Source organism: Chelonia mydas, chromosome 9, assembly GCF_015237465.2.
Source record: "Chelonia mydas isolate rCheMyd1 chromosome 9, rCheMyd1.pri.v2, whole genome shotgun sequence".
NCBI lineage: Eukaryota > Metazoa > Chordata > Testudines > Cheloniidae > Chelonia > Chelonia mydas.
Window position 1 is genome coordinate 64,016,885 of NC_057855.1, and position 12,432 is coordinate 64,029,316.

General features: G+C 47.4%; 1 protein-coding gene across 13 annotated transcripts in view; it reads right to left on the reverse strand.

Moving 5' to 3' along the window:
- Positions 1–235: 235 nt before the first annotated feature.
- The window catches only part of ARL13A (ADP ribosylation factor like GTPase 13A), a 44,524-nt gene continuing 32,327 nt past the window's right edge, over positions 236–12,432 (reverse strand). For 12 of the 13 annotated variants that reach the window (XM_037908596.2, XM_037908597.2, XM_043522227.1 and 9 more), the window contains 5 exons: positions 8,788–8,993; positions 7,407–7,500; positions 7,081–7,291; positions 3,355–3,453; positions 236–756 (listed from right to left, as the gene is read on the reverse strand). In XM_037908596.2, the coding sequence (XP_037764524.1) occupies positions 680–756; positions 3,355–3,453; positions 7,081–7,291; positions 7,407–7,500; positions 8,788–8,993 (687 nt within the window). In that variant the 3' untranslated portion in view covers positions 236–679. Of the gene's footprint in view, positions 757–3,354; positions 3,458–7,080; positions 7,292–7,406; positions 7,501–8,787; positions 8,994–12,432 lie in introns of all 13 variants that reach the window. The other variant, XM_043522223.1, reaches the window with a different exon arrangement.

A 12,432-nucleotide genomic window follows, 5' to 3' on the forward strand; every position in this document is an offset into this window, starting at 1 on the left:
TGTTGATGTAGACTGAATGATTATCCAGCTCAGCCCCAGCTCTGTGAGGATAAGCTTGTATGGACACCAGCTGCCCTCTTCCGGGTCGACAGATTGCATCATGCACAGCCCTCTTCCCTGGCCTACTGGATATGGGGACTTGGTCTGGTTCCCCACATCCCACCCCCAAGTGTCTCACAGGGTAAGAAAGTTTGAGAGAGAACATTAAGAAGAGACACAGAAAACCAGTCAGGTGTAGAAATGTTCCATTTCGTTTTATTCAGATGTTTACATCCAGTTTGTTGGCAGAACTCGCTACACTTGTGACACTTCAGCTTACATGTGTGAATCCCAAACATTCCCACAGTCCCCAGGATGAGGAAATTGGTCTTTACATTTTGAAGACTTGTGCTTGAGACTCCACCTTTGTAGCCCACGAGCCCTGAGAATCTTGTCTCTCAAGCAGAGTTTCCATTAGGTTAGACAATCTCACTGCTGGAGCCGATACTGACTGCACGTGCTCGTGGACACTTACCCTTTGGGACTTGGGAGGTTCTGAGTGGGAGCACAGATACATTGCACTGGTAGAGGGGAACATAGACCTCACACCAACAGCAATAACAGCACAGAACAATCTGCTATCACCTCCTCATGCCTAGTGGAGACCACATTTATGCGGTCAACAATATGGAGCTTTTCTTCAGGAAGTGACAGCAGAAGGCTGCTTCCTCCGCTCTTGCCTCATTTTCAGAGCCAGCATTGCCCTTCGATACAAGTCTGAGAGAAAATAAAGACCTATCATTAATAACAAAGGAAAGATTGTAAATCCTGCTGCTGAGCAAGACAATAAGAACCAACCAACCTCTTGGGGCAAAACTGATTACCAGCATGCAGGACTCCTTTTCTTGGGCAGTATATTATGGGCCTAATTCAAAGCCCATTAGGTCAGAATTTCTGGGCTTGATGCTGAAATTATGGGGTGAGGTTCTCTGGCCTGTGTTATGCAGGAAGACAGACTAGATGATCACAATGATCCCTTCTGGCCTTACAATCTATGTAGTCAATGGAAAGGCTCCCATTGACATTGATAAGCTTTGGATCAGGCCCTATGACAGCATGAGACCCCCCCATAATGATAATGCTGAGCACAGACCTTGCTTGTTTCCCAGACAATGGAGCTTACCCTTAATTCATAACTCCCTATCCGCTCCTTTTTCCAGCCTTCTTCAAATAAAGAGGAGCAGCAGCAACTCCTCCTCTTTCCAGCAAGTGTTGCAGAATGGTTTAGAAAAGGAGTTCATTCTGCATCAGTGGCTGGGGTAGCTTCCTGCTTGGCTCGCTGCCACCGCTCAACCACACATAAAACTACCCTTTCTTTAGAGCTAGCTTAAGTCCAGCGAGAAGATGACTAAAGGGGCCCTTTGTTCATCTAAGCAAAAACTGCCCATCTGAGCCAAAATAACCTCCAAAACCCAGTCTAATAACCTTAAAGATATTCTGCCATCCCTCATGTGGAAAGGCCAAACAGCATTAACAATCAACTTCAGCTAATGTATGCAAAAACATCTATATCATTCACCAGCCACCACCATCAAAACAAGACACCTGCCTTCTCTTGGGGAGAAGTTCTCTGAGAGAGTAGAGTCACCCACCCGGTGCAGACTTTTGAGATATAACTTTGGAAAATCAAATGAACTTTGATGTCTGACAATCCCAGGACAGCAGTCCCAGCTAAAGATCTGAAGTATTCCCCTCCTTTCTGGACAGGCTGTCCCCTATCCCCATTCCTTTTTAGCCTCACTCTCAAGCCCTCAAATCAGACTTCACCCCAAGGAATAGAGGGCATCTGTGATGGAACACACCGCTGTATTCACACCCGACACACTACTGTAATAATCTATGTACAAGGTATGCCTTGTAAGGCATCGTTTGAAAACTCATAATTCACTGGTCAGTATTGTCCTGATAACATACGTGTGGCAACACCATATGTGAAGTTACAAGATTTCCCTGTTGCAAACCGCACAGCCCCGCCCAAGCAGAAGTCAGTAAACAGGTCTGTCCTAAACAAAGGAATGTGTGCTTGCCTTAATTTGCATTTAAGTAGTAAACAGAGTCATCAGGAAGGGAAGGAAAGGGAAAACAAAGAAAAACTCCAACAGGTGGGAAAAAAACCCCAGCAGGGAACATCCTTTTACGTAGACTATTTCCTGGTTCTTAGCTGGAAATGTTTTTCAAGAGGGGGACTGAAATTATAAAATGAGGAGCAAACACCCCCAACGGACCCCCTTTTTCCATGCTCATCACATTCTCTGCACCTCAGAAGACAAAAGGAAACAGGGATTGGACTCTGGAGAGTGGCTCCTGACCTGAAGAGTTTGGTCAGTAATCTTGCTGGAAGCATGTGGTGAGAAATTTTGCTAGAACCTAACACAGTTTGTTAAATTAGGCACTAGTAAGCATTTTATCTTTCTTGTACCCATTTCTGACTTTTATGCCTTATTACTTGTATTCACTTCAAATCTCTCTTTGTAGCTAATAAACTTGTTTTATTGTTTCATCCAATCCAGTGTGTTTAAAGTGTCTAGGTAACTTCATTTATCATGATACGCTGCTGTATATTATTTCCTTAAAAGGATAATGAACTTAATATTTGCGGACTGTCCCAGAGAGGGCTGGGCAGTACAAGACATACATTTCTGGGGGAAAGTCCAAGACTGGGAGTGTGTTGGGGTCATCCTGTAGTATAACCAGGCTGTGAGAGCCAGAGTATGATTGGCAGGCAGCAGTTACACAATCACATCTGGGAGTGGCCTGCCTGCTGGTGGCTGGTTGTGAGCAGTCCAGGTTGGAAGCTACAGGAGCAAGGCACCCCAGGTTACAAGACAGGAATGACACAGCGACCCACTAGTCTGGATTATATGATGGTATGTCACAGTATCAGAGTTGCTTTGAACCATTGTATGCACTCAATAAGTACATATATACTCTGGGCACATCTGGCTATCCCTTTTAAACCTTGATTTCCAATACCCACCCAGATAACCATCACTGGTCAGTCTGGGACCTTCCCAGGCTATAAGCTGTGCTGCAAAACAAATCAGACCGATGCTGCTCACAACTTCTTGCTGACTGAACATACCATTCCCAACCCTTCCTCAGGCCAACAGCAAGTTGGGGGAAGATACTTCCCCATGGTCAGTTTGAAATCCAGCAGTAACTTGACGCAATACGGGCCATAACATTTCACAAGCTTTCCTGATCCAAGAAACACGGATGATAGCAGATCGAACCCTTCCCACTCTTTGCAGGAGCATGGACAGCAGATGTACAGCATCCCCTCCTGCATACACACTTCACCTGGGAAATACTGACCAAAGGTACCCGAGATGCCTTCGTTCTGTGGCTCCAGTGAGGACTCCTGGGACTTGATTTTATTTTTAATTTTCTTCTTTTTCTTCTTTGTGCTCTGCCCTGGATTAAATGAAATTAAGTTAGATTTAACACTGGGACAAGGATTTTGTGTGGTCATTACACTAGCCGGGAAAACTTTGCCTAACAGCTTTCCGAGAACATCAGCATTTTCCTCCTCATTCTCACAGCAACACCTGCCAAGGATGGCAAAGATGTTCTGCAAAGTCTTCCCTTCCTTTCCCCCCTCCCATCCTCTCTGCCCCATGCAGCTAAACTTCAGTTAGGTGCTCTAAACTATCCACATTTCAGAACTCACTGTTTAGATCTGCAGTACCTGACATTTCTGTGTCCAGTTACAGAGAGAGTTGATTTATTAAGGCACCAGAGTTTTCTATGTTAAAAAACTAACTTATATTTCTATTACCAGCTTTATTTCTATTACCACTCCCTATCTTCAAGGGTTAGTAACGCACCTGAGGGAAATGTCTTGTAATACAAAGCAGGGGGTACTGGTTTCAGGCCTGTGTTTTTTAAATGCTCTTAACCAAAAAGACATTTGTGGGGTGGATCTACAAGCAAACTGTGCAGTGCATATGGAATGGGATGGTTCGGGTAACTATTTTTAAGAACAGATCAAGTTTTCTATGACCTTCCAGAGAAGTGGCACTCACATGACCCTGTAGCAGGATGTCTAACCATGCTGTGAAATGTCCTGTGGCTCAGGAAATCTGCTAACCCCTGATTATGCTTGAACTTGGACTTTCAGAAAGCCTTTGATAAGGTCCCTCACCAAAAGCAAAGCAAAGGAGCAAAGTAAGCAGTCATGGGATAAGTGGAAATGCCCTGTCATGGATCAGTAACTGGTTAAAAATAGGAAACAAAGGGTAGGAGTAAGCGATCAGTTTTCACAGTGGAGAGATAAATGGAAGGATCCCCCAAGGATCTGTACGAGAACCAATGCTGTACAACATATTCATAAATGACCTGGAAAAAGGGATAAGCAATGAGGTGGCAAAGTTTGCAGATGATATAAAATTATTATAGATAGTTAAGTCCAAAGGAGACTGCAAAGAGTTACAAAGGGATCTCACAAAACTGCGTGACTGCAAAAGAAAATGGCAGACACTCAGTGCTGATAAATGCAAAGTAATGCACCTTGAAAAATGTAACACCAATGATACATACAAAATGATGGGGTCTAAGTTAGCTGTTACCACTCAAGAAAGAGATCATGGAGTCATCATGGATAGTTCTCAGAAACCATCTGCTCAAATGTGAAGAGGCAGTCAAAAAAGGTAACAATGTTAGGAACCATTAGGAAAGGGATAAATAATAAGACAGTAAATATCATAATGCCACTGTAAAACTCCATGATACACGCACATCTTGAATATTGCATGTAGTTCTGGTTGCCCCATCTAAAAAAGATCTATTAGAATTGGAAACGGTACAGAGAAGGGCAACAAAAATGATTAAGGATATGGAACAGCTTCCCTATGAGGAGAGGTTTAAAAAAACTTGGGCTGTTCAGCTTGGAAAAGAGACAACTAAGGGGGAGATGTTATAGAGGTCTATAAAATCATGATTGGTGGAGAAAGTGTACAAGAAAGTGTTATTTACCCCTTCACATAACACAAGCACTAGGAGTCACCAAATAAAATGAACAGGCAGCCGGTTTAAAACAAACAAAAGGAAGTCTTTCTTCCCATAATACACAGTCAACCTGTGGCACTCATTGCTAGGGGATGCTGTGAAGGCCAAAAGTACAACTGGATTCAAAAAATGAATTAGTTAAGTTCATGGAGGATAGGGCCATCAATGGCTATTAGCCAAGATGATCAGGGACACAACCCCATGCTATGGGTGTCCCTAAACCCCAGACTGCTAGAAACGGACTGGATGACAGTGGATGGATCACTCAATAAATTGCCCTGTTCTGTTCACTCGCTCTAAAGCATCTGGCATTGGCGGCTGTCGGACGACAGGATACTGGGATAGCTGGACCATTGGTCTGACCACTTTTGTTCAACATCTTTATTAATGATCTGGATGATGGGATGAATTGCACCCTCAGCAAGTTCGTAGATGACACATGGCTGGGGGAGGGGGGAGAGGTAGATACACTGGGGGGGTAGGGATAGGGTCCAGAGTGACAAATTGGAGGATTGGACTAAAAGAAATCTGATGAGGTTCAACAAGGACAAGTGCAGAGTCCTGCACTTAGGAAGGAAGAATCCCATGCACCGCTACAGGCTGGGGACCGACTGGCTAAGCACCAGTTCTGCAGAAAAGGACCTGGGGATTACAGTGGACAAGAAGCTGGATATGAGTCAGCAGTGTGCCCTTGTTGCCAAGAAGGCCAACGGCATATTGCCCTGTATTAGTAGGAGCATTGCCAGCAGAGCGAGGGAAGTGATTATTCCCCTCTATTTGGCACTGGTGAGGCCACACCTGGAGCATTGTGTCCAGTTTTGGTCCCCCAACTACACAAGGACAAATTGGAGAGAGTCCAGCGGAAGGCAAAAAAATGATTAGGGGGCTGGGGCACATGATTTACAAGGAGAGGCTGAGGGAACTGGGGTTATTTAGTCTGCAGGAGAGAAGGGTGAGGGGGGATTTGATAGCAGCCTTCTATTACCTGAAGGGGGGTTCCAAAGAGGATGGAGCTAGGCTGTTCTCAGTGGTGGCAGATGACAGAACAAGAAGCAATGGTCTCAAGTTGCAGTGGAGGAGGTCTAGGTTAGATATTAGGAAACACTATTTCATTAGGAGGGTGGTGAAGCACTGGAATGGGTTACCTAGGGAAGAGGTGGAATCTCCATCCTTAAAGGTTTTTAAGGCCCGGCTTGACAAAGCCCTGGCTGGGATGATTTAGTTGGGGATTGGTCCTGCTTTGAGCAGGGGATTGGACTAGATGACCTCCTGAGGTCTCTTCCAACCCTAACAGTCTATGATTCTATGGCCGTTCTTATGTTTTTATGCTTAGCATGTGGCATTCAGGGGGGGTAACTAAATACTCACTAGAGAAGAATAAGTTCTGTAGAGTTTGTGTCACATGGACCAGACAGTGACAGATTCATTGGCAGGTGGCCTACACCAAGGCACCCAATGCAGGTTGACTCGGAGGTTCAACTTCCACAAAACCTGAGCAAGTTCCTTTGCTATGGCACTAAAACCTTATAGGGATCTGCTACCACCTGTTTTATATTAGTGGCTGCAGCACAAGGATTTCCCAGTTCCATGGTGAGGGAATGGGGAACAGGTGCTTCTTGATACCACTGCAGGATTTGGGGGACAGGCTTAGTAGAGAAGGTCACAAACCCCAGGAGAGGGCAGGAATCAGGCCACCATCATGACCCACCATCTGAAAAAAACATGCTAGGTGAAATTCAGAGGGCCCCATGTGATGGGAACACCCTGGATGGACCTGCTCTGATTGTCTGCAGGTTGGTTATAAGCTGGACCCATCCTGACCTGAGGTGGGTGTTGGGTTCCAGCTAAACTTTTCACACAGTTAGTGTTTACATGTGCAATATATGCTGTTCCGATTCCCCTGACTTGAAGTGGTATCCATCATCTGTAGGTCTACAGTTTGGTTCAATGGCTCTCAGCACCCCCCACTAAATGAATTGTTCCAGCTCCCCTGGTAGAGCCTTCTTTCAGTCTGGTGCCTACTAATATTGTTACCTGCTCGGAGAGGAATTGTCCCCTGGGGGAGTGGTTTCTCCTGGCCAACTCTGTTGCTGTGGAGGAGCCCAACGGCAGCACTTGCTCTGTTCTCTCCTCCCCAAGCTTTCCCTTCCTCTTCATCAGCCATGTTCCCACACTGCACCAACCCTTTCTTCTTCATCTTCATTTTCTTTTTCCTTCTCTTGGGTACCCTTGGGCCTTCCTCCTTCTGTGCAGGGAAGAGGTGGGGGAAGTCCATTACCAGAGGTCAGTCCCTGTTTGGTGGGGATAGTCACAGGAACAGCAATATTAAGGGGTGAGGAATGAGTGGAGGGGCTGGTTACCTGTGGGAGGATGTTCTGGATGGGCTGTAGTGGTTTGTACTCCCCTATCTTGGCGCTTCCTTCCTGGGAACTCTCCCTTCTGGCCAGCAACTCCCTAGCGACAGGGAAGCACAGACAAATTAACAAATTTACTCCCCATTCCCCACAGTATTTTTCCTCCCACAGCCCTTAGCTGCAGTGTCCCCTGCTGCCTGGCTGTGGCAAGGAAGGGCACACCACCAGACAGCAGGAATTCAGAACCAGAGCATGGATGCCTCTCAACTGCAGGCCTCAAGCGAAATTCTGTCCCCAGGCTCTTGCCCCGTTGAGGAGCTCAGAGGCTCAGGTTCCCGGATGCTGATGGAGGCCCTTAACATTCTGTAGCATCCTCTCCAGTCAGCCGTTCCACGAAGCCAGTCCCAGGCCTCTGCTGAGCATGTAACCAAGAGCTCCCTATATGCCTGAGGGTGCTTCTGTCACATCCCAGCAGGCATCCATCACTTCCCCTGCTCACGGACCTGCAGCAGCCACACCTCATACACCAACTCTTGTTCCCTGAGGACTTTTCAAGAGGCCCCATGTAGTTTAGTTGAAGGGGGGGCCTGCCCAAAGTTCTCTCCCCCAATCTGGTCCCAGGGAAGCACCTCACCCACCCCACTGTCACCATGCCAGCTAAAATGGCCACGTCTTTCATGCTCCCAGTTTTGAATATAGCCACCCCTCCCCCATTGGTTTGTACACACAGGCCCAACTCTTGAGACACCAGGGGAGATGCTGGCGCAGCCCCTGCTGGGAGAGAGAGAATCATAGAATATCAGGGTTGGAAGGGACCTCACGAGGTCATCTAGTCCAACCCCCTGCTCAAAGCAGGACCAATCCCCAATTTTTGCCCCGGATCCCTAAATGGCCCCCTCAAGGATTGAGCTCACAACCCTGGGTTTAGAAGGCCAATGCTCAAACCACTGAGCTATCCGTCCCCCATCATCTCTGCTGAGAGGTGCGTGAGGAAGTTCACAGCTACTCCAGTATCACGAGGAATGGCATTAGTTACTGCGTATCGTGAGGACCCTCTTGGATGGGGGCAGTGCTATAATTACAGAGCTCCGTGCAGCACTTTTCGTTGTGGTGCAGTGTCGTCCTGGAGCCTGATTCTGCTCCCATTTTCACTGGTGTAACTCCTTGGGCTTCGCTGGAGTTATTCCTGACTTACACCGGTGTAAGGGAGAGGAGAACAGTGAGAAATGTGCTAGTTCGGGGGAGGGGGGAGGGCAGTCTTTGGCTTTGAAGAATGAATCCCCCTCTTCTAGGCTGGCTGTCTGCACTCAGATCCACAGTGGAAATACACAGATGTCAGACCAAGGGCAGGGCATGGCCCAGAACGTTAACTCTCCATAGAGCAAACCTCTCCCTCCGTGTTTGGCTGCGGGTCCGCGCTGCTCTCCTGGGAGCCTCTTGCTCTCCGGGGGCTGGCTGGTCAGGGCTGTCTTGTTGCACCCGGGCACTCAGGACACTGTAGTTGATGGCAATGGTGTGCAGGAGCCAGCGGAGTCCCTGCAGAATGGTCCGGGACTGGCTTTTATGGAGACTTTTGGTTGCTGAAGATGGCTCCTGTGGGCAGAGAAAGCCCAAATCAGCATCTGCAGCAGCTTGACAGCAAAGCAGCGAGGAGGAAAGGTACCTGAACAAGTGCAGAGAGCAGCTCACCGCAGGGAGAAGGCCAGCCACCCAGCTTCTACTATTGCAACCGGGGGAAGTCCCTGTATGGCTCACTGGCACAGCAACTCACAAGAGTCCCAGATCAAGGTTAGCAGTAACATACAGGGCACACATCTGATTGCCCAATTAGGCTAAGGATTAAGTCAGCTCTACTGTCTGGCCATCAGGTTGCAGACCTGGGGCCATACTGTAGATTTCTGTATCTGAGACAGAATCACCTGATCGGCAAGTTGGGGGAAACACACCGAGTCCTTTGACGTGAGATGGCCTGGCTAGGAGAGGGCTAGCAGGAAATAGCGACCTGGTTGCAAAGCATGTGAAGAAGTTTCTCCTCTCCCACATAAGATCTAGAAGTGCAGAGAGACTGACACCATCCCAGCATGCCAAGCCACTCACAGGCAGCATGGGGAATCCTGCTCCAAAACTACCACAGGCCGCCACCAAGTAAACCAAAGGACAATCTCAGCTGTAGCAGTGTTTATATCCTCTGAGGACCTCCGGTCACTAGCTGATAACATGGTCACACACTTGAACAGGTCCAGTAGAGGGCACGGGGGACAGACACCTGCCTGTATATGACATTCCCCTTCCACCCAGTGGAATCCTAATCTTAACCTCACACTGAGCAGTCTGCTAGCTTCAAGACAGCCTGAGTGGTGTGGATTAGGGTTTGGGCCTTATTTTTATTAGGCTGTCATGGGCCCAGTGCCCCTTCAGGAGAATTAGGGCCTAATTGGCTCACAATGACCCTGTGGGCTACACCTGAGAGCAGGCAGGTGCTGCCCCTTTAGCTAATCAGCAATGGAGCAGCTGAGCTAGAACAGTGTAAAGGAAAAGTTCTGAGAAGGAAAGGAGAGAAAAAGAAGTGCTCACAAGCAAGGTGCTGCAGCTGCTGCAGGCTGGGAGGAGCCCACAGGAGGTAGAGCAGCCCTGGGTGGGGGCGAGCCCTGAACGAGGGCTCAGCGTTGACAGTGACAGCTGCAAGAGAACCATCAGGAGCCCTGGAGAAGGGAGACAGTGGTGGAGTTCCTGTCGTTAGGCTCTGGGAAAAGAGCCGGCCTTGGCCTCCCGACCAGAGAGTCTACATGTAAACACTGGCTTCTGGGAAGGGAATAAGAGAGAAGAAACCCCCAGGGAGCAGAGCAGACTCTCTCTTGGGCAAAGCCCTGAGTTAGGGCCTACAATGTTTAGAAGAAACTCTTGGGGAGCTGGTTGGTTTGACCCCTGTGAGAGGAGTTCTGGGACAGGGCTTGTAACTTGGAGACCCCAGAGGTAACCTGCCAGAGTCCCTGGGGAAGAGAGGCTGCATGGGGAATCCTGTTGGAGAGGAGGTAGATGTTAGTTTGGCCCAAGAGGGACCGAGGAATTACTACTTTGGATTTGTTAGGACTTTTGTTTGGACCTTTTTGTTGCCGCTGGAGGGTTTGGACTTTGACTTGGCTGGAGGGCTGAGCCACGCAAGACCTGGCAAGAGGCAGGCATCCAGCAGGAGGCACTGGGGATGAGGACCCCTTGCAGCATTGTGCCTTGACACAAGGGGATGCTACAGATGGTGAGTACACCCCCTTCCATAGGCCAATGCTTCTCAGATGCTCCCTGTTAAATACTGGTGATGGGACACTAGATACCGAATAAATAACGTCCTTTAATGTCCTCACCAATGCTGAGGTGGTGGCATAAAATGAGGAGAAATGTTTATAATTCCCAGGGAACCTTTGCTTGTGTATCTCCCATATTCACAGCCCAGTTCCTGACTGCTGGGACTGATGCAGAGGTGCTCATGGGGCCACGCATCTTCCTCCCCTGGCACTCCCAGACGCCCTGGGAGCTGGTCCCATCACTCCCCCTACTCATCATAAAGCTCTGCATGAAGGGTCTCTCCAAAGATACTGTGGCCAAAATTTTCAAAAGTGGCCACTGATTTTGTGTGGCAGGAGCCCAGCTTATGCCCCCTTAGTATGGGGGTGCAAGTCAGTGGGAGCTACAGGTGCTCAGGCCCACGGTGTCTCAAGTTGGGCTCCCAGAAAATGAGCCATCCCAAAAAATCACTGGGCATTTTTGACAGCGCTGGTCTGCATGTTCTACATGCCCATGTTTTCTCCCCTCTACATAATTCCCTTTGACGCTGATGGCAAAAGACCCACAGCTTAATGCGTTCCCAGGAACCGTGATTCCTGTATACGTATGAAAATGAATGAGACGGCTTCACGGCTTCCAGTCTTCACAGCTGAGGATGTTAGGGAGATTGCCAAACCTGAACCGTCTTTTGTAGGTGACAAATCTGAGGAACTGATTATCACTACAAAAGGTTTTTTTTCCTCTCCTGCTGGTAATAGCTCACCTTACCTGATCACTCTCATTACAGTGTGTATTGTAACATCCATTGTTTCATGTTCTCTGTGTATATAAAATCTCCCCACTGTATTTTCCACTGCATGCATCCAATGAAGTGAGCTGTAGCTCACGAAAGCTTATGCTCAAATAAATGTATTAATTTTAAGGTGCCACAAGTACTCCTTTTCTTTTTGTGGATACAGACTAACACGGCTGCTACTCTGAAACTTAACAGTAACAAGTCACCGGGACCAGATGGCATTCACCCAAGAGTTCTGAAAGAACTCAAATGTGAAATTGCGGAACTATTAACTATGGTTTATAACCTGTCCTTTAAATCAGCTACTGTACCCAGTGACTGGAAGATAGCTAATGTAATGCCAATATTTAAGAAGGGCTCTAGAGGTGATCCTGGCAATTACAGACCAGTAAGTCTAATGTCAGTACCGGGCAAATTAGTTGAAACAATAGTAAAGAATAAAATTGTCAGACACATAGAAGAACACAAATTGTTGCCCAAAAGTCAGCATGGTTTCTGTAAAGGGAGATCATGTCTTACTACTCTATTAGAGTTCTTTGAGGGGGCCAACAAACATGTGGACAAGGGGGATCCAATGGACATAGTTTACTTAGATTTCCAGAAAGCCTTTGACAAGGTCCCTCACCAAAGGCTCCTATGTAAATTAAGTTGTCATGGGATAAGAGGGAAGATCCTTTCATGGATTGAGAACTGGTTAAAAGACAGGGAACAAAGGGTAGGAATAAATGGTAAATTTTCAGAATGGAGAGGGGTAACTAGTGGTGCTCCCCAAGGGTCAGTCCTAGGACCAATCCTATTCAACCTATTCATAAATGATCTGGAAAAAGGGATAAACAGCGAGGTGGCAAAGTTTGCAGATGATACTAAACTGCTCAAGATAGTTAAGACCAAAGCAGACTGTGAAGAACTTCAAAAAGATCTCACAAAACTAAGTGACTGGGCAACAAAATGGTAAAT